This window comes from Ambystoma mexicanum, chromosome 5q, assembly GCF_040938575.1.
Source record: "Ambystoma mexicanum isolate Mex_15411 chromosome 5q, UKY_AmexF1_1, whole genome shotgun sequence".
Classification (NCBI taxonomy): Eukaryota; Metazoa; Chordata; class Amphibia; order Caudata; family Ambystomatidae; genus Ambystoma; species Ambystoma mexicanum.
In genome coordinates, this window is record NC_090933.1 from 1,012,120,547 (window position 1) to 1,012,146,390 (window position 25,844).

The 25,844-nt window shown below is 41.3% G+C and overlaps 1 protein-coding gene across 5 annotated transcripts in view; it reads right to left on the bottom strand.

Moving 5' to 3' along the window:
• The window catches only part of CSMD3 (CUB and Sushi multiple domains 3), a 3,270,409-nt gene that overhangs the window by 1,645,899 nt on the left and 1,598,666 nt on the right, over nucleotides 1–25,844 (bottom strand). For all 5 annotated transcript variants that reach the window (XM_069621531.1, XM_069621530.1, XM_069621528.1 and 2 more), the window contains 2 exons: nucleotides 11,117–11,299; nucleotides 7,911–8,237 (listed from right to left, as the gene is read on the bottom strand). In XM_069621531.1, coding sequence (XP_069477632.1) covers nucleotides 7,911–8,237; nucleotides 11,117–11,299 — 510 coding nt within the window. The remainder of the gene's footprint in view (nucleotides 1–7,910; nucleotides 8,238–11,116; nucleotides 11,300–25,844) is intronic.

A 25,844-nucleotide genomic window follows, 5' to 3' on the forward strand; every position in this document is an offset into this window, starting at 1 on the left:
CAACAAATAATGTGAGAATGAAACAGGATCCCTAACTATGCAAATTGCCAGACGTAAAATTCTTCCTACAGATTCCTGATCTCCGACACGGAAAATAACCCAAGATCAAACAGTGACAGAATTCAATATCAAGAAAATGATGACCAAGCTTGCAAATAACTCACACTTTCTTTTAACTCTTGAAGAAAGCAAGGAAGAAAGTTATACCCCGGTCAAGTTCCGGGGTCAGGGAGAATTATCAGCTCTGATGAATACTGGATTGCAGGCTATTCTTCTGTCCAAAAAGGCTTTTGACCAATTGAATTTAGAAAGGGTGGAGGGGTGAGCCATCAGATTCCCCTCATACCTCGTCCCAGACAACTCCAAAATGTTGATGGGAAAGATATTTCCATCAAAGAGACTTCAGATCTAGCGATAAAATGTGGGCGACATTGTTTTACACACCCAGTTATAGTCACGGCTATAGAGGGCACTCTTTGTTTACAGGGGAATGGTTTGCTTTGGGGATTAACACCTCTGATTGACTGTGTGAAGCAGGCCTCCGGATCCAGACTAACTGGTCCATCAAACTAAAGACAAGTACAGATTATGTGAGTCTGAATGCCTCCTGCCATTTTATTGACCGGCGAATCAATCAATTATAATTTCACTTACAGAACAATCACCATCATCTCTGTAGGGGAACAAACTGGGATGCAAACTCTTCAAAACTCTTTACAATCAACCTTCCTCCCAGTTGCAAGTGGCATTCCACACTGGAAGGTCACAGTTTGAAATGTAATTCCAGTCACAAGTCAAAGGGAACACTGTATCCCTTGAAAGAGAAAGGTGAAAAAACAGCTCAAAGTCTGACTGACCATCAGCAAAAGGGCAAACACCATACAGATACATGAGGGGGAAGAGCCAGTACTCACCAGAGTATGCCTGAGAAATGGAAAAAGCTACCTCATCACAGGATTATTCAGGAAACTCCAAAAACGATCAGACCAATCCCACATTTATTTGAGTGATAAATGGGAAGTAGGTCTCGACACTACACATTGTAAACACTTCCTGCATAGCAGATGTATGCTACAAATTGGCATTGGTGATAACATTATAGAACACAACATTTGAGTTGTTACAGACGACCCTTCTGACTTTTGTTTGGGTACTGACATTTTAAATGTATTAGCTATTGGTCTAGATTTGATCAACAACAACGTATGCTCATAAATAGGGGGTTATCTCAATGGCTTTGACAATGCCAAAAGAGCATTCCAGTTGCTCAATTGCTGCCCTATGTGGTTAAAGTTCAATTGGAAGACGAGGTCATCATCCCAGGACAGATGCAACAATTCAATATTTCCATACAAATTAAGCAACAACAGAACCTCCAATATAAGGATGCCTATATCTCCAACAACAAGGTTTTTCTTTGTATCCAACCCCTTTATCCGACTAAGAAGACTGCACCATTCGAATATTGGTGGAAAACAGCAACCCTTAAAGTATCACTTTGAGCTCAGACACAACTATTGGAATGGCAGTTGATGCCCAACACTATTCTGTTGATTTGGGTAGTGAGATAATTGGGCCAATTCCTTATTACTGTTTCAACATCATTGACGGAATTCCTCCAGAAAAGATGTGTACCCATCATTGGGGACATTTCTTGTTGCTACTTTGTGCCCATATCGGGTGTAAGAGGTAACCTGTGATGTCAGGATGGATGAGGTGGTGTTTAGAGTTAATAACAATTAACTGGAACCTCCTGTCCAGGTTAACACCATAAAAAGAGATCTCTCCACCCAAATAGAGGATACCTCTGAAATTGCCAAGACTGAAGTCTTTCCAGGTTTCAGGCAGATGGTAGAAGAATGGATCAATCACGCTTATGCCTGTGAGACCGAGAAACAAACAAAGAAACTGAAACAGGTTCCATTACTTCTAGGATATCTTTTCACTAGACTCGTATGACTGTGGATGTATATCTGTCCATTCAACCGCCATACCCATTGACCCAGAGATGGCTCCAGTATGTGTTAAACAATACCAGTTACCTATCGCAACAATGGTGTAATTTGCGTAGATTATAAAGAGCTTGGAATCCTGTGGGATAATTTGTCCAATGCACTGTACCTTTAACAACCTGGTCTTGGGGATACTAAAACCAAATGAGCAATGGAAACAAAGTGCAGACCTGAGGGAGGTAAAAACATTGGTCCACATTTCAATATGGACACTTTCCTACATCTTTCAAGGGCTAGCACATATCCAAGGGTCAAAAGCGTACACAGCCATTGACTTGACCAAACATTACTGGACAGTACCCGTGAGTAGGGAAGACCAATACAAGCTTGGCTTTACCTTTGGGGGCAGCAACATATGTGGACCTGAATGCCCTTTGGATATATGAACTCTGGAAATGAGTTCAATATCTTCCTGCATAAGGCCATGCCCGATTTGGGTGAAAGGGGAAACCTGGCCTATGTGGATGATGTATTGTGTAAAACATATTGCAGACATTCACTATGTTCTGGCCCAGTTGAAGAAAGCCAGAGAAAAACTATCCTTTCAGATGGCACAATGGTGTAAAACCCGAATGACTTATTAAGGCACAACAGTCTCAACCCCCAGGCAAAGAAAGTGGAAGCCTTATTGAAATTAAAAGTCCCTGCTACTAGCCTTCTTGGACTCAGTAATTATAGTTGAATGTTCATTGACGACTACACAGAGGTCACTCAACCCTTGGTCCATTTATTAAAAGCTGGAGTCAAGTGAAAGTGGTGTCCGGAACAATCTGAGGCAGCAAAAGATCTGAAAAGAAGCCTTTCCCAAGCTCCTTGTTTGGCTTACCAAATCTAGAAGAAGGAGTTCCTCTTGGAGACAGGGTTTTCAGATACCAGCCTGTCAACAAAGTGATCTCGTACACGAGCAAAACTTTGTCCTCTGTAGAGGACAAATTCAACAACTGTGAAAAGGCACTCCAAGACATGGTATGTGCATTGACAAATTACTTCCCTTTCATCCCCGGAGAGCACATCATCGTAGCTACTTCTCACCATCCCCTGATTTTGTCCATTCAAGACTACTGTAGAGGACTGTAGAGGACAGATATGGCTAAAACAAGAAGAGTCCACTAGTGCAAGCATTGGCTGACTTGCATCGTTGTGTTCAAGAACACTTTCTCGAGGAGGATGGTCTAAGGACCAAAGACAATATGGAGGTGTACCTAACTTCTCCACATAAGGTCTGTGAATATGACTCTTGCCAGGGGATACCCACAGTTTATATGGATGGGTGCTTGTACCATATTGGTAATAACAGATGAGTAGATGTCATTGCAAATGCCTGTTTGAATGATATCTATAGCCCTTTGCTGCTTACAAAATTGTACCCTGAAGTAGTCTGCTGGCTGAGTTGATGGGCATTCCTCAAACCATCCTCACTGCAGTACACCACCACCTTAAATAACTGGTCATAATCACCCATTCAGATTATGTCAAGAATGGATTTGTGGAACCCCTGATTAACTGGAAGAACCAAGACATGCTTTAAGCTAACAATAATCCCATAAAGCATGGGAAACTAATCCAGAGAGTTGATGAACTGCTGACTCCTACAGGGATGACCATATATTGGAAAAAGATAAAAATGTCATTCCAAAATAGATGAGCCGAATACGACCTTACTGATTAGCTGGCTAAAACCATCAATGGAATCCATGGAGGGTGAAATACAAGTCATAGTTGTAACCAGGTCTCAAACGTGTGCTGACAGTGAACCCTCAACTTCCTAGTGGAGTAAAGATGCACTGTATGTAGATTTGATCACTGCACAAAAAGAGAACCATATTATTGGAAAATTCTATCGACACATTGAAGACCCTGTGAGTTTTAATCTAACCAAATCAGATTATACCAGTAAAAAGGATTTTTGGGTATTTCCAACATGTTTTGAATGTTGGTACAAGGATCCCTATCTGGATGTGACCAGTGAGTTCTACCTACCTCATCCCGGAGCCTGACGTTGAATCACGCCTATTATGCGCCCATGGCATGGCCACTGCGGTCAAACGGGTTTTCACAGAACATTGTAAATCTTTCATGAGGTTGCTTACTGGCCACATATGGGCCACATCCTCAACAGATATCTAAAGGTGTGTCTTGTGTGCACAATTTCAGGCACATCCCCCAACACACAGAGCTCCCCTAAAAAAAAGGGCAAAGACACTGACTTGGCCTGATTTGCAATTCGATTTCATGGGGCCAATGATTTTCTCCTCTAGAGGAAACAAGTACAAGTAAAGTGTAACATGCTTGTTTAGCAAATCGGTAGAATGTTTTCCTGACCTGAATTGTAAGGCAGAGACAGCTGCTGCACTAATGATTAACCACATCTTCTCTCGTTTTGCCTCCACAAATTATTTAGACAGACTGAGAAAGACATTTTTCCAGTTAAGTGATGACCATGATGTGGGAAATTCTAGGGGTAAAGAGAAAACTTCACATTGCCTACCACCCTTCATTGAGCAGAAAGGTTGAGAGATACAATAAAACAATTGTAAGCGTACTGAAGTATACTGAAGAAGTTTGTGGCTGACTCTGTACCCATTTGGGACATTTGATTACCGCTTGTCCTGGTGTCTATTAGGTCTGCACCATCTTCTGCAACTAAAATGTCTCAATTGAGCTTATGACCTTACAAGAAAGGGTGTTACCTCAGCATCTTCTCTATAGAACACAAGAGCAAATAATGATTAATGCATCCTCTAATGAGAATACTTTGAGAACCTTACGAATCACATCCAGCATGCTTTTGTGTATGGCCAGCACAACTTAAAACTTAGAGAAGTCAGTTGAAGGAATTAATTGTACTATGATCTAAAGACCACGGAAAAGGAGTATGAGGTAGGTGACAAAAAAAAGTTGTAAAAAAAAAAGGAAGAGTTTTTATGGAAATGTGAAAAAACAATCAATTTGTCGAAATGTAAATGGAATATTGTCTGGGGAAATAATGGCTAACCAAAAAATACTTAAGAATACTTTTTACTCCTGTCTTTAGAATTATGAATATCCTTCCTTCCAGCATGAGAACCAGAAGAAGTGGAGTCCTGGGAGGACCCCTGGCACCCTAGAAAGGAAGCAGGGAAATAAAAGAGGGAGGGGTTTTATGACCATACCCAGGGACGTGCTCTGTCAAAAAAATAAAATTGGGAAAAAACCCTACTCTGTGGGGGGATCTGTGGGGTTCACATTCAGGAGCAGACAAAAAGGAAACTGTATTTGTCTATGTTGGGCCTAAAAATGCAGAGAAGAGCATTGAAAACACACACAGATGACTGCCAAACAAAACAGACAGCATTACATTCTCAACTGCCATATCAAAATACTGTTTCCAGCAAAGTAACATTTAATTTAATGTGACTGCATGTGATTGACAAAGAACAAAACATGGTACAGAAGAAACTTGCATATGAGATGAGGTCAAATATCTATCTGGACCTCATGTCTAACAAAAGAAAAGTTGATATTTAAGGTACAGATTCCTGTTCATTAGAGCTGACTTTAACACTGAGATTCAAAACGACCTCCCCCCAATGGATTCCACGGCTTTGAAAGACAATATCTTTGAAGTTTCAGGGCCTGTGAGGTGGCTGTATTCATGCACGACAGAGGAGCTACTTGGTTGGTGCAAACAGCTGGGTCAACAGATAGACAGCCCTTAAAGGATTGCACTTTGAAAAATTCTTGAAAAGAAAATCCAAAATGTGGTCAGCTCAGAGATACTGATCAAAGGCCTTTTAGCCAAGGATTCCCCATTAGCAGGGAGTATGGGGCAATCTTCTCTGTGTTTCAAGATAAGCAAACAGGTCATTCATTAGCCAAGCCTTTTTCTGATGGACATTATTGCAGGCAGAATCCACAAAACCTAACGTGAAATTGAAGTAATAATATGTATGTAACACAATTCTGTAGGTTTACATAGAAGATCATACTTTGTTCATTTTTTTCAGGAACCATAGATCACTTGATAACGGGACAAATATTACTGTAAAGCTTAGTAACACACCTTTCTATTGTTCTAACATTGGCCACCGGATTTACAACCGAAAATGTGCCTTTAGCTCTCCAGAAAATGTCACAAAGCAGAGATTTTAAAACGTGCCAGCTTAAAGAATCAGATAGAAATATAAAAAATGTCATGTTGTGAACTGTTATCATTTTTTAATAGAGCAGGAAAACCCTCAGTCAAACCTGCAACATCATGCTGACAAGGGACAGAGTTCAATAAGTTCAACATGATGAGAGGAACACACATATATCTATGAATACCTGGGTTTGTATGCTGGTACCGAACAGTGTCTTTTCAAAGTCAGAGTGGAGTCGCTGATTTAAAACCACAACTTTTATGGGAGTGAGAATGGGACTCCTAAGACAAGGGAGGTTTTGGCTTGCATCGTGGTAAAAAAAAGGGTTGGACATACAAATCAAACGGGTTGGTTCTGAAAAGATTGCAGTGTTATTAAAACTGCCAGCATTGCTAAGAGTGCAGCGCAAGTCAAAATTATTTTTACATGTGATTAAGTTAAACAAAACTGCTAGCATTTTCACGTATGCAGGGAAATTGAAACAAATACAAAATACAAAATGTGTCAATAGCAAAGTGTTGCATATTATTTTAATGAAACTTCATATCAAATAGAATGCCAAGCTTATGCTCTTGTGAAGTTTCAAGGCGCTGCATTGATGAATTCCCTGTATTGATGGTTACTTCTTAAATATCCCTAACATGTCTCAAAAAGCTCAGGTAAAGATAACCCATGTTTCCATTTGATGTCCTCTGCCATCCTCATGCATTTATAACTTGAGTATTTCTTTTACCTAATGCAACCGTCAGTAACCTTTATGTGCACATGTCTTCATGCCTATTGATTTACAGTGAAAATGCAGCATTAATACTGTCAGGAGGCAGAGGAAAATAGCAGGACAAGAATAGTAAAAACACTTGCTGGAAACTTAATGACAAAAGAAGCAAACATGGTTTTGTTGGATCTACTCACAAAGGAACAACTCTAAGGATTTGACATGGCACTAGAACATTGATATGCACCCTTTGGCTCTCTAGATATTTCACACTATGGGCCTCATTACGAATCAGGCATTAAGGGGTTAACGGCGCCGTAAACGGCGCCGATCCTTAACGCCTGATTACAAGGTGATTACAAGGTCCGTTAGCGCCATGGTGATATTAACGCCTGCTTTTTGCAGGCGTTAAAATCCATGGCGCTAAGGGACCATGGTGCTAATTACGCCACCGTAATTTACGGTGGCGTAATTAGCGCCTTCACCACTCCCATTATGCCCTATGGGGCAAAAATGGGAATGGGGAAGGGTAAAATGGGAAATGGGGATTTACCGCCCCACTCACCTTGGAATGGGGCGGTAAATCCACCATCCACCATGGTGTAAACGTAGTTTACACCATGGTGGTAAGGGTACGACCCAGGCGGTAACTTACCACCTGGGTCGTAATGAGGCCCGATTAGTTGAATATACCTCACCATTATGGCTAGTGCTGATGGGAATTGTGGTCCAAAACATCTGTAGAGTCAGCACCTGCAGTGACTAGCCCTAGAACAATTCAGTTTTGAAACTCATTCTCGAAAATATCAATTGGTGGAACTTTTAGAAAGATACACAATGACAACATGACCATTTTACTTTAGAGTAGTCATGTTTGTAATGCAGTATGAATACCTGATGGGCATCAAAGATATGCATTCTATTGTACTGAGGAATATTACAAAAAAAAAAAACACGGATTGGAATAACTGTGTTATGGGATGGGTGCTGGGATATAAACAAGCCATACATGCATTTCAACAGTACGATTCACACTAGGAAAAGTAGTGAAACATTGCTTACTGCTATATGTGATGTTAAATCCCCGCCCAGACATTGAGTGGTCCGCTTGAAACTCCAGACGCAAAATATGATTGTTGCTAGTAAGATGGGACGGAACCTCTGCACCAGTAAATGTGCCCAATATGGGGGAGTCAAGAGAATCGCCATCCTTAATGGCAACAAAGTCAAATGGTGATTCCAAATCAAAGTCATTGAAAGACAGGTGAATTCTGCTCCCTGGGTCGGAAATGATGGTCCAAATGCAGTTTAAATTGTTGCCATAGCCATCTGGGTAGTCGGGTGAAAGGACCGTTCCCATCGGCGCAGTGAAATTAGATAAGCATGGAACTGTAATGCAAAAAAAAATATGTGGATTAGAGAATTTGAATTCTTGAAACAAAATACCCATTTCTAACCCTTAAACCATGCAAAATAAATGTGAACATGACATCTGGCTTTATAATTAAATACACGCACAGCACAGAGATAATCCCGAATTCATTTAAAAAAGAGTTTGAAATTTGCATTTCCCTTTCAACATTTGATTGCTTTTATTGTGTGATTCCAATGCATAAACATTCCGTTAATACGCCTCATATTTTGAACACACTGGCAACTAGAGTGCAGTTTTACAAGTTCGACACGACTTGATTATAATGAAGACCTTTTTTAACAAATGTTTCATACCTATATGGTCACAAACTACATGGATGAATACATTTCACCACTTATACTAATCTATACAAAATCTGCAAAGCTTTGCTTGCACTTTAAACCAACCTTATTGTTACACTCCTTTCTGCTGAGGAGTATCTAACTGATAGTGTTATTTGGAATATGTGTAGTGTTTTATCTGGTGTTGTAGGTGAGTGGTATATTTGCTGGGTGGGCTGCAGGTACCAGTCTGTACCTTAGTGGCCCATGTCAGCTTTGCTGCGCTTTGGAGGATCAGAGCAATAACGACACACGTGTTAACGTCGAAAGAAGCAGCAGCAATGAAACTAGAAGCAGCCCTGATTTGTAAACACTACGAACCCTTGGCGCTACACTTCTAGAATGGCACAGGATTTTAAAGTGATTGAACATTGAATAATACAGTGGTGCAGTGCCTATATGAGGCATACTGGGTGTGGGGCAGACGGTAGATGGTGCACTTAGCAAGTTGCTGGTTGCGACAGGGGTTTTAGTATATGGGAGACTTTTTCACTGATGACGCTTTCCTATATACACAAGAACTACAAGGGATGCTGAGTCATAGTACCATAGTAAGACTTTAATGTATGCAAGTCCCAGAATCCCTGAGTCAAGGGGTCATTGTGTCTCGGGAAGAGCCGATCTCTCATAGATGTGTTGATTGTATGTTCTCCATCAAGACATATGAAAGGTTCTTAGCTGTCTTCTATATACTGGTCCAAGCTGAAGTACAGTGAGCCCCACCTAAGGCCCTAGTTGGAGTATCAAACAGTATAGAAGTTGACATAGAAATGCGGTGCAAATCATGAATGCCAACTAAGGAGGTCTCATCCAACTCCAATTTTAGGCTAATGCACTTCAAGATCCTACATAAACTGCACTCCACTCCAGCTGTTTTACATACATTCCAGCTACTGTCATGCTTGCCTGCCAGAGATGTGGTATCCAAATGTGGCTCATTTACATATGTTTTGAGCTTGCCGCGACTCACAACGAATTGGAAGGATATATGCAGTCATCCTTAATGGTGGGTCTGGATATACCTATTCATCCCTGCTTTGGCGTACTCGGCCGCTATGGTAAAATGATGAGGGCGAAACGGAGGTTCCGCCATATTGCGTTTATCTTAGCTAGTGGAATACTACTATTGAAGTGGAAAATGAGCACGGCCAGACTTTTGAACATTAGTTGGCAGAACTGGCGTGGGCCAGTCATAATGAGGATGTGTATATCTCGCTGCCACCAGTGATAAACCGCCAAAGAGACATGTGGACATGTTATGGATCATACCTGTTCCAGAACAATAACACTGAATCTCAAATGAATGGATTAAAAAAATAAATAATAATCTGGGTGTCTGGTTGTACCACAACTTCTGTCTTCATGTGATTTAAACTTGTGTAGGAACCTACATGTTGCGCCTTGACTGCCTAATGCTTATTGCGCTGATGAATGCAGACATGTCAGTATTGTATGTTAATCCAAGTTGATAAATACATTTCCTTTTTTTCTCTTTAAAAGAAAGATCTTCTTCGAATTTGAGGGCAACACCTAGCAAACCCCAATGTTAACTATCTTCGGCTTTGCATTTTTCCAAACGTGTTTATTATTTTAAGACATAAGTCCTAGGACATGTATGCGTTGGTCCGTCCTCAACCTGTTTTAGCAAATGCTTAAACAAATCTCACTACCAACTGTGCTTTGACTCATGTTTTCTTTCTTCTCTGCATGCAACTGTCTCTTCCAGGGGGCCCATACTGACAGGCATGTACTGGGGTACATTTAGAGAAGAGTCAGTCTTATTAAAGGTGTGCTTAATCAAGCTTTGCGGAAATACAAATGAACACGAACATCTCCAAGAATCACCATGCACGCACCGACCACTTCCCGCCCCTTAGCGCCAATACAAAACATTATGGATGTGCTATAGACAGGTGGTGTGAATCTGGGGTGCTCTGTGCAGCTCTGCATAAGCCCCATAGCACATCATCTTTGATCAGGCACAAGCATGAGAAGCAACACGGTTCTCCACATATGCATATGAAGACTACCCTTCATATACCCTCCAGAAACATCACTATTAGGAAGCAGACCTACCCTCCATACATTTACATAACAAACATGCAAGAGCAGGCAAAACATGGATCATGTTTTCATTGCATAATACTCCAGTTAGTAATGTGTGGGCAATGTCTTTAATTTCCAAATGTGTTCATGTTAATATAAAGCAGTCTTGAATGTATGGCATTACAATAGATGACACCAGAACACAAACATGTTTTCAAACACAAAACAACAACATGTAAATATATGCAGATCTCATGCATGTTAATGCACGATATATTGTTAATGGAACCATTGCGAGGTTTCAGGTGGTCAAATAAAATCAACGAGCGCATGTTGGTCAGTAGACTAGTTTAAATATTTCAATTTCAAACCACGAACTGATTTACTTTCTAATTAATCACGTACACAATTATATGGAAGGGTAACGGAACAGATGGTGTTAAGAAAAACCTGTATTTGGTACTTACAAATACAGATTGGTATGTTTGCCGACCACTGGTTGTTTTCTTGACATGCGATCGATTTTTCACCAATTAGTTCAAATCCAAATTGGCACTCAAACCTCAATGTGTCTCCATTGGAAAAACCGTCCCCTTCACGAATGCCATATAGAGGGGTTCCTGGATCCCCACAACTTTCCTTTTCGATTTCTGTTAAAAGAAAAAAGGCAATACAGTTGTTCAGCTCTGCCCCTTCGACAATAAGGATGCAAGTTTTTTCAGTGTGGATAGAAGTCAAGATGTGTTCTAAATCGACCATCAACTAAACTTAAAAAAGACTGTCATCTCAAAGTTTACAATTGTTGAAATTACCAATTATCTTGCAATCATGATTAACTAAATTGACCTTGTACTCTTCAACATAAGAAGAGGCATTGAAAAATCCTAACTAAAATTCCCAATTAGGATTGGCCCTTGTATATGCACTCATAAGCCACCACATCCCTCTAATACAATCTCCATTCACAAGCTCCATATTTCTCCTATGTCCCTTAGTCTTCTGGGCCACACGTCCTGAACTACACATCCCATAGAATTGGCACATCTGACAGTTAGTTTATACTCTCTGATATATGTGTGCATGTAAATTAGATGTAGCATTTATGGAAACACATTTTGTTAACAGAATTGGTAAAATACAGACAGTTGACAACATTCTCACTGTACTACCCTCAAGCAAGAGGATTGAGAACATACCCTTTACTTTTTTAGGGAGAGACCATTTTCTGAATCTGACGCAGGGTTGGATCCAGCTGTTTTTTTCAGCATTTTGTAATAAAAGAGGATGCCAAAGCACTTATAAACCCATGTGCATGTTGTATATAGAGGAGGAGGCTGAAGCACTGAGAACCACATCTGAATTTAATCAGTGAACGAGTAGGTCAAAGCACTGAAAACTCAATATGCACTTAGAAGGCCAGGAGAAGAGAAGACCAAAGCATGGATAACATCATGTCAATTGTTGAGGTGGAAGAGAATGTGAAAACACTTAGATCCTCTTTGTTATTGTTAGACATGCAAGAAGGTTTAATAAGTGTACTGATAACCCCACTTCCCTCACTGGGAATAGGAGAAGGCCAAAAGACTGGTAAACCAACATACATGTTTTAGCAAGAGGACACCTAAAAAGAACTGCAAACCCCAGTTGTTCTTAGTAGGCATGGAGCAAGGCCAAAGACTGAGAACCTCACACAGGCATAATAAGTGTAAGAGAATTGAAGGCCAAAACAAAGAGAATCAACTATACATTGTGTAGGGTGAAGAGAAGACACTGACCTGAGAACCCAACATTCATTACGCCGGCACAGGAGAAGCCCAAGACAATTGCCAAGCCACATTAATTGTGTAGTCACAGAATAATGCAAACACACTGAGAAGACCATGTGCAAATACTTGGTGGAGGAGTAGCTCCATGCACTGAGAACCCCATGTGCACCTAGTAGGCTATGTGAAATGAAGACCACAACAGTGAGAACAAGCAGAGGAGAGGCCGATGAAAGAAGAACCTCGTGTGCATTTATTAGGCTTAGAAGAAGGACTAATAAGTGCTCTGATACCCACCTGGCACAGGAGAAGGCAAAATACTGATGACACAACTTAGAAAATAACCTACACGGTTTACCCTACGGACGCTGCACTACCACGCGATTCTCTCTTGCTTAAGAATTTTTGGTGTACTGAGAATCCCGGCAATCCAAACTGAATATGTGTTAAAGGGAAGAGAGCTTCACCTTTTAACACTGTATTTGGACTTCATGCTTCCACACTTCACACGTTTGGAAGGACACAATCAAGTGCCTTTTGGAACAGACATTAGTTATAAGAAGGGGTTAGAAAAGGGCCTCATCACGAGTTGGGCGGTAACGCCGGCGCTATTAGCGCCTGCGTTAATAGCCCTACCGTCAAATACTCCGGCGCTACTAGCGCCAGATAACGGGTTTGGCGGAATGGCTATTGCCCATTCCCCACTGAGCCCATTCGAGAATTCCCCAATTTTCGCCCTTTTACCGCCAGCGGATTTCCTGCCGGCAGTAAGAGCGTAAATTTTGGCGGATTTCACCCCAGCTCAGAGCGGGAGATTTTCATTAGGATTCCACTTTTGCACAATACTTTACAGTATTGTTTAGTGCTAATGTATTCTTTGAGACACATCCACCAGTGAGCACAGCAGGACATTTCAAACACTTCTATTAATTTAAACAGATTACCCGATTACATGGGAAAGGAAAGTGTCAGCAATATAACCGTCAGCATCGCTCACTTTTATTTACGCTAGCCTAATGAGAATTGTACCCCAAGATAAATGGAAAGCCCACGTGTGCCGACCTCATTCATTAGTGACAAAGTAGCTGTATCACATCTAAAGCAAGGATTGATATAATGTTGGGGTGATTTTTGGGAAAATGTATAGGCTGACATATCTTCACGATGAAGACTTACATTAGCTTATAGTGTGTGCTTGTATATGTATAACAATATATACAAAAAGAGATGGTGGCTTCCCTATCACTAGTAGTCATCATTGGAGGCCCGCCCATGCTATAATTATTGAAAAATTTGAACAAAACGAAGAATAAATACTATTAGTTATTGATAGGAACCTTTAAAGGACATGAGCTTAAATCCAGTTCAGTTTTGCAAAACGATGGGGATTGTTTGGCTCTTATTCTCTTGGCTTTTAATACAGATATCGGCTGGGGCGTTCCTAGGTCTGGAAAAGATCCGGGGCTATGCTGATGTCAGGACTGTCGGGACTCGGGGCTAACTAGCCTTCTGGTTGTAGACCCTGAGCTTCTATCCGGGGCTACAAAGAAAAGACCGGGGCTATATCTCCCCAGGCACCCCCTAGCAACGCCTTCATCTGGGACAGACACAAAGCACATGAATAATCATCTCTGCAACAGCAACATCCCATCCTTGTCTATATACAGGCATGGCAATCAGCCTAACCCTTGCCTATCTATTTTCCTGATGAGCGACGGGTTGATGGGGCTTGCTTTCGGACCAGGCATGACATTATCTTGAAATATGCGAGGGGCATGAGCTTACGCTTGCAGATTCCAGTTTATTATTTTTTTTTTGGCAGGATGCTAATGTCATGTCTTAAAAAAAACATTACATTTCTTTTTGTGACTGTGTAGTGAAGTCATTTCGGGTGATCATATTTTATAAAAAAATACTAGCCATATATTCCTGTAGCTAGTCGTAGATTCACTTTCTCTTGGATAGATATTACCTCAATCTCCTTGCAGATGAAAAGAGATGCGGTGCAGTCCGGCAGAGTCATCAATGTACTGCAAAAGATACATTCCAGGACATCCCAGAGGTTTCAATGAGTTCTTGGCCGAAATGTGCTGACCACTGCTATTGAAACTGCTTTTAGGCCACCGAGTAGTACATTGCCTGATTATCAGGCCTGCACATGCTTGTAGAACCTCTGGATTTGTGTTGCATTTAGTATTATCATGTTTAGACCTTTGTCTAGCCAGGAGGGGCAGGATGAACGTGCTGCAAGCTGGACTCCCAAATTGTCACAAAAAAAGAAAATGCATTCAAGTGCTCCCCTTCTACCACAGATTGAAAACCTGGTACAATGCCCCTTATGTCAACCTCTGGAGAGCGTAGGACAGAGGTCAATTGGGCCACTAACGTGGGCACATATAGCCCTAATGGACACAATAGCATATTTAAGTAATTCATAGACAGTTTCAAAACCTCATGACATGAAAGCAACCTGGGTCTAAATTATCTAATCTTTGAACTTCAGCCACAAAATGAGCCAATGCCCTTTGAATCACTTGTGCTGCTTGCGCCTTATGGTATGCAGCAAACAGGTTTACCCCAATATCTCTCACATCATGATGTTTGCATTGGGGTGAAAAAGAAGAAATGTGATTTTTGTATTATGTAAGTGTTTGCTGTATAACATCAAAAGTAACGGACTGCGCCTCGAAAGCTCATGTTTCACATGGATAGTGTGAAGTAATATTGTCGCGTGTGCATCACTGCTTGCATTGAAACACATGAAAAGTCAGTGTTTTGCCGTGGACATAAACGTTATTTAGTCGATTGCGAGACTCGTTATGAAATACGGATTGGGGAAAAAACAGTTTGCTGAAACCACTCAGAAAATCTGGTGCTAAGTGTTTTTGCTCAATTTCTAGAACTGTTTAAATGTTACAAAATTAAGCCACATGCTGATTTCCAGGCGTATAGATCATTATTTTGTAAGCATCCCCATTAGTCCCATATCAAACACAAGCTGTGTTTGCTTGATCGAGCTACTTCATGAAATCGACTAGTTGCAACAGTCCTTCCTTAGACAATTTGGCCACAATAGTTGCTCTTTATGAAGTCAAAGGTAACGTTGAGAGCTATGGGGCGATCCTTACCATGTACTGAATACATGAGTTAACAATGGTATCCACATGTCAGTGCCATGCCCATCCAGTCACACGGCAGAGAGCCAGGGCGCTTGTCTTACTCGGTTTCTTGGCTGCTAGCTAGCATTCTGCAAAATATAAAAGGCCACGCCTTCCAGTTAAAGTGCTACTGACCTGAGAACACAGCAAACGCTGCTGCTAGTTGTCCACCTCCAAGCATTATATCTGTTTTACACATCATGCAAACATCTAATTTCTGATTGTGTGAATATTGCTCCTTGAATTTTCCTTCATTTAAAACATTGATATGTTGTTGCAGTACTCAAGCATGTACTCACGCCCTTTTCAAAAATGCAGTGTTTAAATTCCGAACGTTTATTTCAAAATTAGAACTGTATTGGTTTGAATTCATTTGACTCCCATCTATTCTGAAAAGTATCTTTTTTGTTTGATGGGACACGGATAACTTAGCTTTTGCAATTTAACAGATCCCTTGGCTCCTTTGGGTAGATGCTTAACTTTCACATGAATTCTAAGAAAACACCTCCTAATCCTTACGCTTGTTGAAGGCCAAGAACACGTATGCATTGCACGAAATGGACTAAACATTCCCTACCTTAAAACATTACTAATACTTGCGTTTCTCCTTGAGGTGTTTATGGTGAATGAAGTTGGTGGCATAATACTGTATGGGAAAAACAAATATATATATATACATGTAAAAGGAAATGCAGCTTAAGGGCTCACAATTAGTCAATGTGAATTTGGAAAACATTATTGGGTTGTGTTTGAAAAAATAAATAAAATTAATGTATTATCACGATATAAAATGACCTTGTTGTGGCATTAACCTTCGACTTCACTTACTGACTCCAGCTGACTTACATTGGTGCCATGTGGCAGATATCACTACATTCACCTGGACATATCAATGAAATAGGAGCGTGCATTTCCAACGTGAATTAGAGGAAGCTTCTTTACATTGGTGCCATGTGGCGGATATCACTAAATTCACCTGGACATATCAATGAAATAAGAGCGTGCATTTTCAACGTGAATTAGAGGAAGCTTCTTTACATTGGTGCCATGTGGCGGATATAACTAAATTCACCTGGACATATCAATGAAATAAGAGCGTGCATTTTCAACGTGAATTAGAGGAAGCTTCTTTACATTGGTGCCATGTGGCGGATATCACTAAATTCACCTGGATATATCAATGAAATAGGAGCGTGCATTTCCAACGTGAATTAGAGGAAGCTTCTTTACATTGGTGCCATGTGGCGGATATCACTAAATTCACCTGGACATATCAATGAAATAAGAGCGTGCATTTTCAACGTGAATTAGAGGAAGCTTCTTGTTTTTCAAATCCTTCAATAAGGCCCTGGCAGCAACCTATTTAGCAGGGCAGGTCTTCCAATGAGACACAATGAAGTTATACAACCATTAGAGAAACACGTTTGATATGCAGGGTAATTGTGGGGTATTCAATTGGAGCATAATTAATTAACCATCAGAGATATGAATTCATTCTTAACAAGTGAAGTCGCCTCATTAAACATGTGCTTGTACAATATCCAGATGGTGTTGTTCACACATTAGAAGGGTGATGCTGCACTCGAGCAGGGGCGAATGGAAATCCAACGTTCCAAAACTGGAAGAATATGTTTCCAAAGATAGTCATTCTTTCCTTCTGAATCAGAATCCAGGGACTGAGCGGTGCAAGCACAGGGCAAGGCGCGCCTTACACAAACGGTGTGCACCAATACAGGGCAAATGCATGCACAGAAATGAGTCTATTGCATCAGGCATTGATTACTGGTGTGCACCAGATGGCTTCATTTTAGTAAACAGGGGAAAGGAGCAGATACATTAGATGCAATATTGTGGGATGGGAAATAGAGATATTTAGCCAGAAAACAAACACATTAAAGGGGCTATGTTGGCGATCGAGTATTATTAAGCAGACACGTGTGCTGCTGTATTTCTGTATAATTCCATTATATTAATTTACTGTGGAATGAAATTCCTTTAGGTTCATGTATTGTATTGTTTCTGATTGCATTGTTTTTGATTAATGGAGTTGTGCTAGTTTTAAATGTTTTTGCGCTTGCAGAATTTTTCCGAAATAAATATTATTTAGTGACAAATGTGTATAGAATAGTTAATGCCCAAATATATATGCTGTGAAACAAAATACAGCTTCAATCATAAAACCACGAGTAGCCCATGAGTAGTGTGTGGGAGCGAGGGGCCAATGGGCCCCTTTCTACCATCACTTCTCTGTACCGAACTTGGACCAAGTGCCTCTAAGTGGTGGGTACAACCCTTACCCTTATGCGATACTAACTTTTAGTTATATTCGCGTAGATGGGACCACCGAGCAGGACACAGGGCATCCATTTTCTGTACCCCCTTTCGACTCCATCTTGGTAACTAGGCCTCACTGCGACAGTACAAAACGCATCTCTCCCCTTTGCCGCCGCCGCAGCCTGGAGCACATAGCCCCCACCCTCGTCCCCACACTGACTGGAAAACTCTGCGACTCCATTCTCACGCTGAGGCCGGAGCTGCTTGCAACAAATAATGAATGTAACATGTCCCTTTTCCTGTGAGATCACTGTCCTGCATGTGAACCGACATGAGAAAAGCACAGAGCTCGTCCATCTCCACAAAAGTGTCCTTGCCCTCTTACCCTCGCCAATCGAAACTTATTACCATTCTGACCCTGTGTCCTTGCAAGGCATCCCTTTCATGTGCCAGACTGCCAACCTCCCTATGAGCCCACCCAACAGACCCCCCCAGCTAACATTAGACCCCGGTGCAGTATATCGTGCCTAGTACTAGCAAATGCCACATACCTGAGATTCTTATGAGACTAACCCTATAGTTCAATGACAGTATTGTAGTGGTCAAGGCTCTAAACCTGTGACCTGTATAACCCAAATGTGTATCTGGTGTAAGCCCTTGAGTGATTTGTATAACAACATGATACACTACTAAGAGTCTTTTGATCAACTGTTATTTAGTGCATGCATTATCCAGAATGTATTTTCTTAGCTTAGATAGTGACCACCGTGTTTCACAGCGACCTGACCTTCACCCATCCGGAATACAATGTCTGACGTCAATCCTCCCACCAACCCAGCAACCAACCCAGAGGAAGAGATGATGCCCACACCTAAGTCACCACCACGGCTGACCAATCCTGGTCTATGTAGCATCATATGTTAAAAATGCAGAAGTACTATATAAATGTGTTGTAACTTTTATGTGGTCAGAGCGCTCTCAGAGATCTAGATAACCCTTCATCGAAACTCTTGCAGCCTGCGCTTTTGTGCCTTATTCCCTGTCCAGAGAGTGTCTGTCTTATTTATTTTACACATGTTAGACAGGGTGGGCACTAACATTAGCAAGCCCCATATACACAGTTCGCTTAAGTAAAGATTTAATATGCCAACATCAGCCTTCTTTAGACATAAGCAATGGTCCACTTGATAACAATGTTGCTCTTTATTTCATTCTTCCAAATGGAAGTGCTTCCTGGTCAAACCAGTGTCTTGCTTGCACGTGAAGGGCAGATCATACACGCAGTTTCATCATAGTGTCTAAATGCAGCGTTCACTGAGCAAAATCTAATTGTTTGAACTTTGAATGCACTCCAGCCTTGGCTATGAGCCCTAAATCAGGGTTGTTAAATACAGGCTTTGAGGGCCGGGATCCGGATGGGTTTTCAGTATATCCCTCATTCATATATCCCTCATGATGCAATACATCCCTCATTCATATATCCATAATTAATATTCATGAGAAACTTGTGCACACTGTTAGAATACGTGTATGCAATTGTATCTTATGAATATTAATGAGGGGTATCCTGAACAACTGACAAGTTTCCGGCCCTCGAGGCATGGAGTTGGACATTCCTGTCCTAAACTAAGTGCATATGTGTGTACTGTCTGAAGATGCATTGTGACTTTTGCAGTGTGCTCAATATTCCTCGCCCCTGATGTCTGTGTGCATCCTGCTTTGGCAGGTTCAAATCCCGGCAGTGTGAACATAGCCTTTTATCCTTCAGAGGTCAATACAATGAGTACCACTCTGTGGGGTAATAATGTCTTCTGTTATTTGAGTGCTCTGAGACCTATGAGTGTGTAGCACTAAATAAGGAATGCATTATTATTATAAGTATTGGTTCCTTGAATGGCTTGCTCACATTGGGCATGTACAATATCATGTGTAGAGTGGAAACCAGCATCTGGTACTGAAGCAGATGCTTTTCCAGTTAAGTTCTGTCGAGCCATGAATGTGTCCAACTTCTCTCACTCTATTTTGAGAGTTGATGCAATACTGGTCAATGCCATTGACTTTCACATGGTTCATCATGGGAAGATTAGGATTCACAGAATCTTATATTCGCTGCCATGAGCATCACCTTTCTACGAAATTCTCGTAGTGAAAAAAGAAAGACATTTTCCAGAAAATATCATAATCACATATTAGGAGCAAAATGTGCTTGGCCAAAGGGAAGATTCCCAAATGAAGGCTGTGAAATTTAGACTGACATGATCTACTTGTGGGAGAGGCAATATTTAAGGTGGTGACTGGCTACAGTCACACTTGCAAACTTAACTGAATGCAACCAAAGAATGCATCCCACCAGTGAGAAGTGTTCGCCTGTGACAGTATCCAACTTGTGTTTATATTAACCAATATTCTATTCAAAATGGAGTCACACAACTGTACAATTCCCAATACGATAACACTAACCCCAGTTAAAACACAAATTTAACAAGTGTAAAAACCATTAAAGCACACTCAAGTGTCACATTGTTTGCAACAAACAGTCCAATAACAACCTACTTCAATATTCAAATGTAGAAACAGAGGCAATTACACACACAAACACACAGGGCCTGATCAGCAAAAGCATTTTCCAATGGGAAAATCCCTTTGAAAAACACGTTGTCAACAAGGCCTACAGTCAGTCTCTCTCTCTCTCTCTCTCTCTCTCTCTCTCTCTCTCTCGCTCTCTCTCTCTGTGGCTCTCTCTCTCTCCCCCCTCTCCCACTGTCCCTCTAACTCGCTCTCCCTCTTTCTCTCTCTCTTTTTCTCTATTGTTATCTAGAAAATGTGTTTATGATTACCAACAGACATTTCTTTCTGAAATGAAGATAATACACAGTGCTAACACTGGAGTGAAATGGTTCAATGGAAGTGTATGGAAACACATTCCGAATCTCCAGGAGAAAAGTGATACAACATCCAACTTGTAGAGATAAAGTATAGGGAAACAAGAAAATCATCAATCAGGCTGAGATTGATGTATCCCCTAATTGTGGGCACATGTTAAGTAACTCATGCATGGACACCATAGGGATGACCACTGAATCCATTGCTTTAATTAATAACAAAGGGCTGTCACAGAACCACTTTTGAAAAAGATGTCCCATATGTGAGAGGCGGGTGAACTAACGTTCAAAGCACCTGCATGCAATAGCCAAGTGCCAGCTTGTCATACAATTGGTGATTGTACAACAGGGCATTCTGCACAGTATTCCCATCACCAACCCCCTAAATGTTCCTGCCTACCAGCTCCCACACACAACCCAGATCTCATGTATAACAACAGCAATAGAGAGCAAAGGCTAACAACCAATAGACCCACCAGGAATTATCTACTGTGCCTTCCATATTGGAATTGTAAGAGTACATGTCATAAAACAGAACAATGCAACAAAGTTAAATGGGGAATAAGCAGCATAACTAGGCTGAAAATTCCTGCCCATGCACCGAACGTCAGAATTTACATTGATGTTCATGGACGTGGTTTAAGTGGACAACCTAAGAACCAAGACACACAGAGTATACCTACATATTTAAAAGAAAGCTTGAAGTACAAGAAGAAGCTGCAATTTTCCATTGAGCTGAGCAAGCACAGCATCCACCCAACATGTCTACAGATACTGCTTAATTCTCTATAAATTATGGAACTCTATTTTGGAAATGGAGCATGACATGTGCTACAGAAATCATCATTTGTGGTTTCCATCACGAGTTGGGTGGTGTCACGGCTGTAATACCTCCCAACTGTAATAGCCTTAGCACCCACCAGTCTGGTGGTATTAATGTCATATTATGGGTTGGGTGTTCTTAGTAAATACCCATTCCCCATTGGGTCCATTGGATCCAATGGGGCATTTCCAGCGCTAGTACTGCGGGCTAATACAGCCAATGGTAATACCGCCGAAAACAGTGTGCTAAATGAGATTTTCACCTCCAGAAAAAAAGCTGGAGGTACAGCAGGCCTTTTAACAACCAACTAATACCGAAAGGGCGAGTCGTCTCTGTTGTGCTGTTGTGCGTGGAGTGCGGCCAGGACAGGGGCCACTGACTGCAGTAAATCGAGTTGGACCAGACCGCTGCCCACAAACCACAACTTTGCGGAAACTGTCAGGATGAGCCGTAGAACTGAACACTCTGGGACAAGTCCGTCCAAACGGCCGAAAACACGAGCCCAACGCAAAAACTGGACGTCGTCAGTAGAGGTCACAGAAGACCTGGTGCAGCTGGTCCATGCACTCACAGATCAGGTAAGCTACCCAGTAACTATATCCCCACCTAACACACACGGAACGGATGCTGAATGTACAAGTGTCATGTTATTAAAGGATAATAATACAAAGGCAAATGCTATCCCGTTGTCGCCTGTTCCGGCCATTATGCACAATCTTACCACATGTTCACATACACTGATGAACGTTGTGAACTTAAATAGTGCTAATACGGAGGAAACAGGAGAAGTTGATTATGACAGATTGCATCCCTTATGCGAGCAAGAGCACAGTCGACCTTGCTGCCACGCTGGGACTGTCATTATTGGAAACACGCAAACAACAGAGGGGATAGATGAAAACAGTGGACATTGTAGCCAACTGATTTTTACGGAAACCTCTACTAACGGCAAGCAAGGCGAAATCGCTATCATTGAAAAACGCAAGGTCCCAGCGTTAAAAACTCTAGCTTGGTACAGCTATAAATCATTAACAGAAATGCGCGGCATACAACAGGAAGATCCCGTTAACCAAATACAAAGCCAGGAGCCTGGCACGCAATCCATTCACCAGACACATTCAGAGCGTATCAGCATCCCCTTATCTACAGGACCGGCAAAGACTAGATCAGTCTACTACAGCACATTGGAAACCCAAAGTGTTAAAGCACTCACCAAACAAACAATTAATGATGATGTACTAGCTCACTTGGACGAGGAGGTGTTTTTACCGCACCCCAATGTACTGAGTACAGTAGTTTCAAACAAGACAACAAATGTCGACGTCCATATGCCCTTAACTACACCCCGAAAGCAGGACGTGATCGAAAACCGTCGTAACTCACTTGAAGTAGTAAACAAACTTCTGTCTGATCTAACCCGAATTAACAAAACACGTGCTTTGAAGTGCGACACAAATATGTTGCCCATAACTTCATCACAAATTACAGGAAATTCACGTTTGGATAATTCCACACGTGAAGAATGGTCGTCACTCACTACTACTCAAAGAATGGCGCTTACAAAACGAAGTAGAAGAGATGTAAGCAGTATTGAAAGCTTAAGATGTTCCCAAAGAAAAAAATCGAAATGGGAAAGCATTGCGAGGCGCTCATCACCTCTTGCAGAAAGACTAATAAGGAACAGTAACGTAAACATCAACTTGGACACACAAGACTTGATTTCCTCTTCTACATCCACTGATTCTTCAGTGGACGAACCTTATTTAAAGGAACGACCTCAGGCAAAGGGGCATAAAACCAAAATTGTCTCGCACGACAGGCGCGCTCAAGATCACAATAGGGGTTCCCCTGCAATAAATACCAACTGGCTAAGTGACATGCAAGCAACTATTCTATCATCTATGGCCATTTCTCTGGCCCCTTTCACAAAATTATATGAACATCTAAACGAAAATACTAAAGATCTCTCAACACTGGTAGCTATTTTGAACACTAAAATAGTAGCCGTGGAAGCTAACTGCGACCTGATAAAAGCTGCTCAACATGACCTAGCCCTTAAGCAAGATCACATGATGACTGCGATAACGGCCCAATTAAAAAACAATAATATGGACAAAAAACCTTTGGCCGAAGTGGCAAGGGAGGCTTTGAGTATCTTTAAACACAAACATATCACAAAAGAAGTCACACAACCACAATGCACAAGCGGTGCGGTTTGCCTCACCGAGAAGGTGGACTCAGAGGCTCCATGTAATTATGACATCCCAAAAACCATGACGACTGAATCCTTAATAGTATCTGACCATCTAAGTATCGAATACAACGGCAAGGAACTTCAAAAGCCTAGTGAAATTAGCTCGTTTGATGAAGCACTGAGCGCTAGTAAGGCCGTGGATAACCCGGCCCTCGCAAACCCACAGATTGCTTCAACATCAGATGACAAACACGTGGATAACCAACCACCTGACGTGAGGTGTGCAAAGAAGGATATGATAGGGGACTTGACACGAGTCGATCCTATACCACTTGCTGAGTCACTACCATTGGTTATAGATGTACCTAGCCCCGATCAAGCTTCTTCTAATTCAGACACAACGAAACTCACTGTGTTCGACATCTTTAAGAATTTACAGGGGCAAAGTCGCCCAAACTTGGCAGCTACAGCGGTCACTAAGCAAATGACGAAGAAAACAAAAAATCTATTCTCAAAAAAAAATGAAACAGACTACTAACTCAAGAAAGTTCTTGCGCAATCTGAAAACGGTAAACGTCACTGTGAACACAAATGATCGGAGTGAACGACCGCAAGCCTGCTCGCAGAAAAACAAACCTGAGAACAACATAGAGTCAACTGAAGAGCAGGTGGCTGAGCTACTCGAACAGATAAATCTGTCAACTTATGACGATGAAGCATTGTCTCAGGATATCGAACTGTTGGAGTCCGTAAGGTCTAATGCAGAAATGGCAGAAGAAGAGTGTTTTTCAGATGACGGGAAGATCAATCAAGAGGAACTGAAACCCCAAAATAATCAGCGCAGTTGTATAATTATTAAGGAAGCCGATATCAGTGCCGTAATGGCAGTGGCTCACTCACCTACATTCTTAACAATGGAGGAAAAATGAAACAGGTTATCTAAACTCAGCACTGCTAAAAAAAATTACACGAAAATCGCCACGGAAACGGCCCACGAAAAACTACACACTGTCACCAATCCCCCTAAAATGACACCAAGCAGTAACAAGAAGAGATACGTGGGCCCCCGTAAGAATGCCCAGCAAGCTTCAGTGGACAAAACAGAATGGTTCAGCCCTCATAAAGTGATCCTGGAAAGAATTGAAAATGTAGACAACTTGATTTTAAACCGGCACAATGTGCTGTACTTGTTCCAACTAATTCCTAGCTTAAGAACGATTCAGTCTGAGGACTTAAAAATCGTGGAATTTTGTGATGAAAAAAGGAACGACAAAGTGATTCTACATACGCAATCAAAAATAATCTCTGAGATCATATTGGAAGCCAGCTCCACTTTACTATCACTGGGGTTTGATACTTACAGGACTTGCGAGCAAGGCGATGAGGAAATGCAACAGACTGTTCAAAGGTCTGCGCACAACAAGTCTATCTTTGAAAGAACCAATGTTAAAGGTAACAGCAAAGACGCACAAACAATCACCTCTGAGACTTATAACAAGGAAGAAGTACGTCTGAAACAAAATCGGCAAATACAAATAACAATTGACGGGTCATCTATTGTTAAGGGTAATTTAGAGGTAAACCAAAAAAAGATTGATGAGAGGAATGAATGGGATTGGATGGCGGCTGCATTAAATGACAAGTCAAACTTATAATGCCAGGCGTGTGATAAAAAAGAGTCAATTAAGCTAGGATCTTGGAACACAAGAGGTTTTAGTCACCTCTTTCATACACCCTGGACACATGACCTGGACTTGATTTGTCTGCAGGAAACGTGGCTATCCGACACCCCCATTATGCAGGATTTTGAAACTGTAATCAATCCCGCAATAAAACAAGACAAAGGAAGACCAATGGCTGGGTTGTTGATTGCGGTAAGAAAAGCAACGGGCCTGCAAATCGTCTCAACAACTAATGTTTCACCATTCATTCAGACAGCCAAGGTCTCATTCCTAAATGATACTAATAAAGAACCAGAAGTTCTGAACATCATCAATATCTACTGGAATCATGTTAGGATAGAAACACATCACTTTATCGATCAAATAACAACTATAATAGACGCCCTCTTTGAAGCTATAGAAACTCCAAATTTGATTAT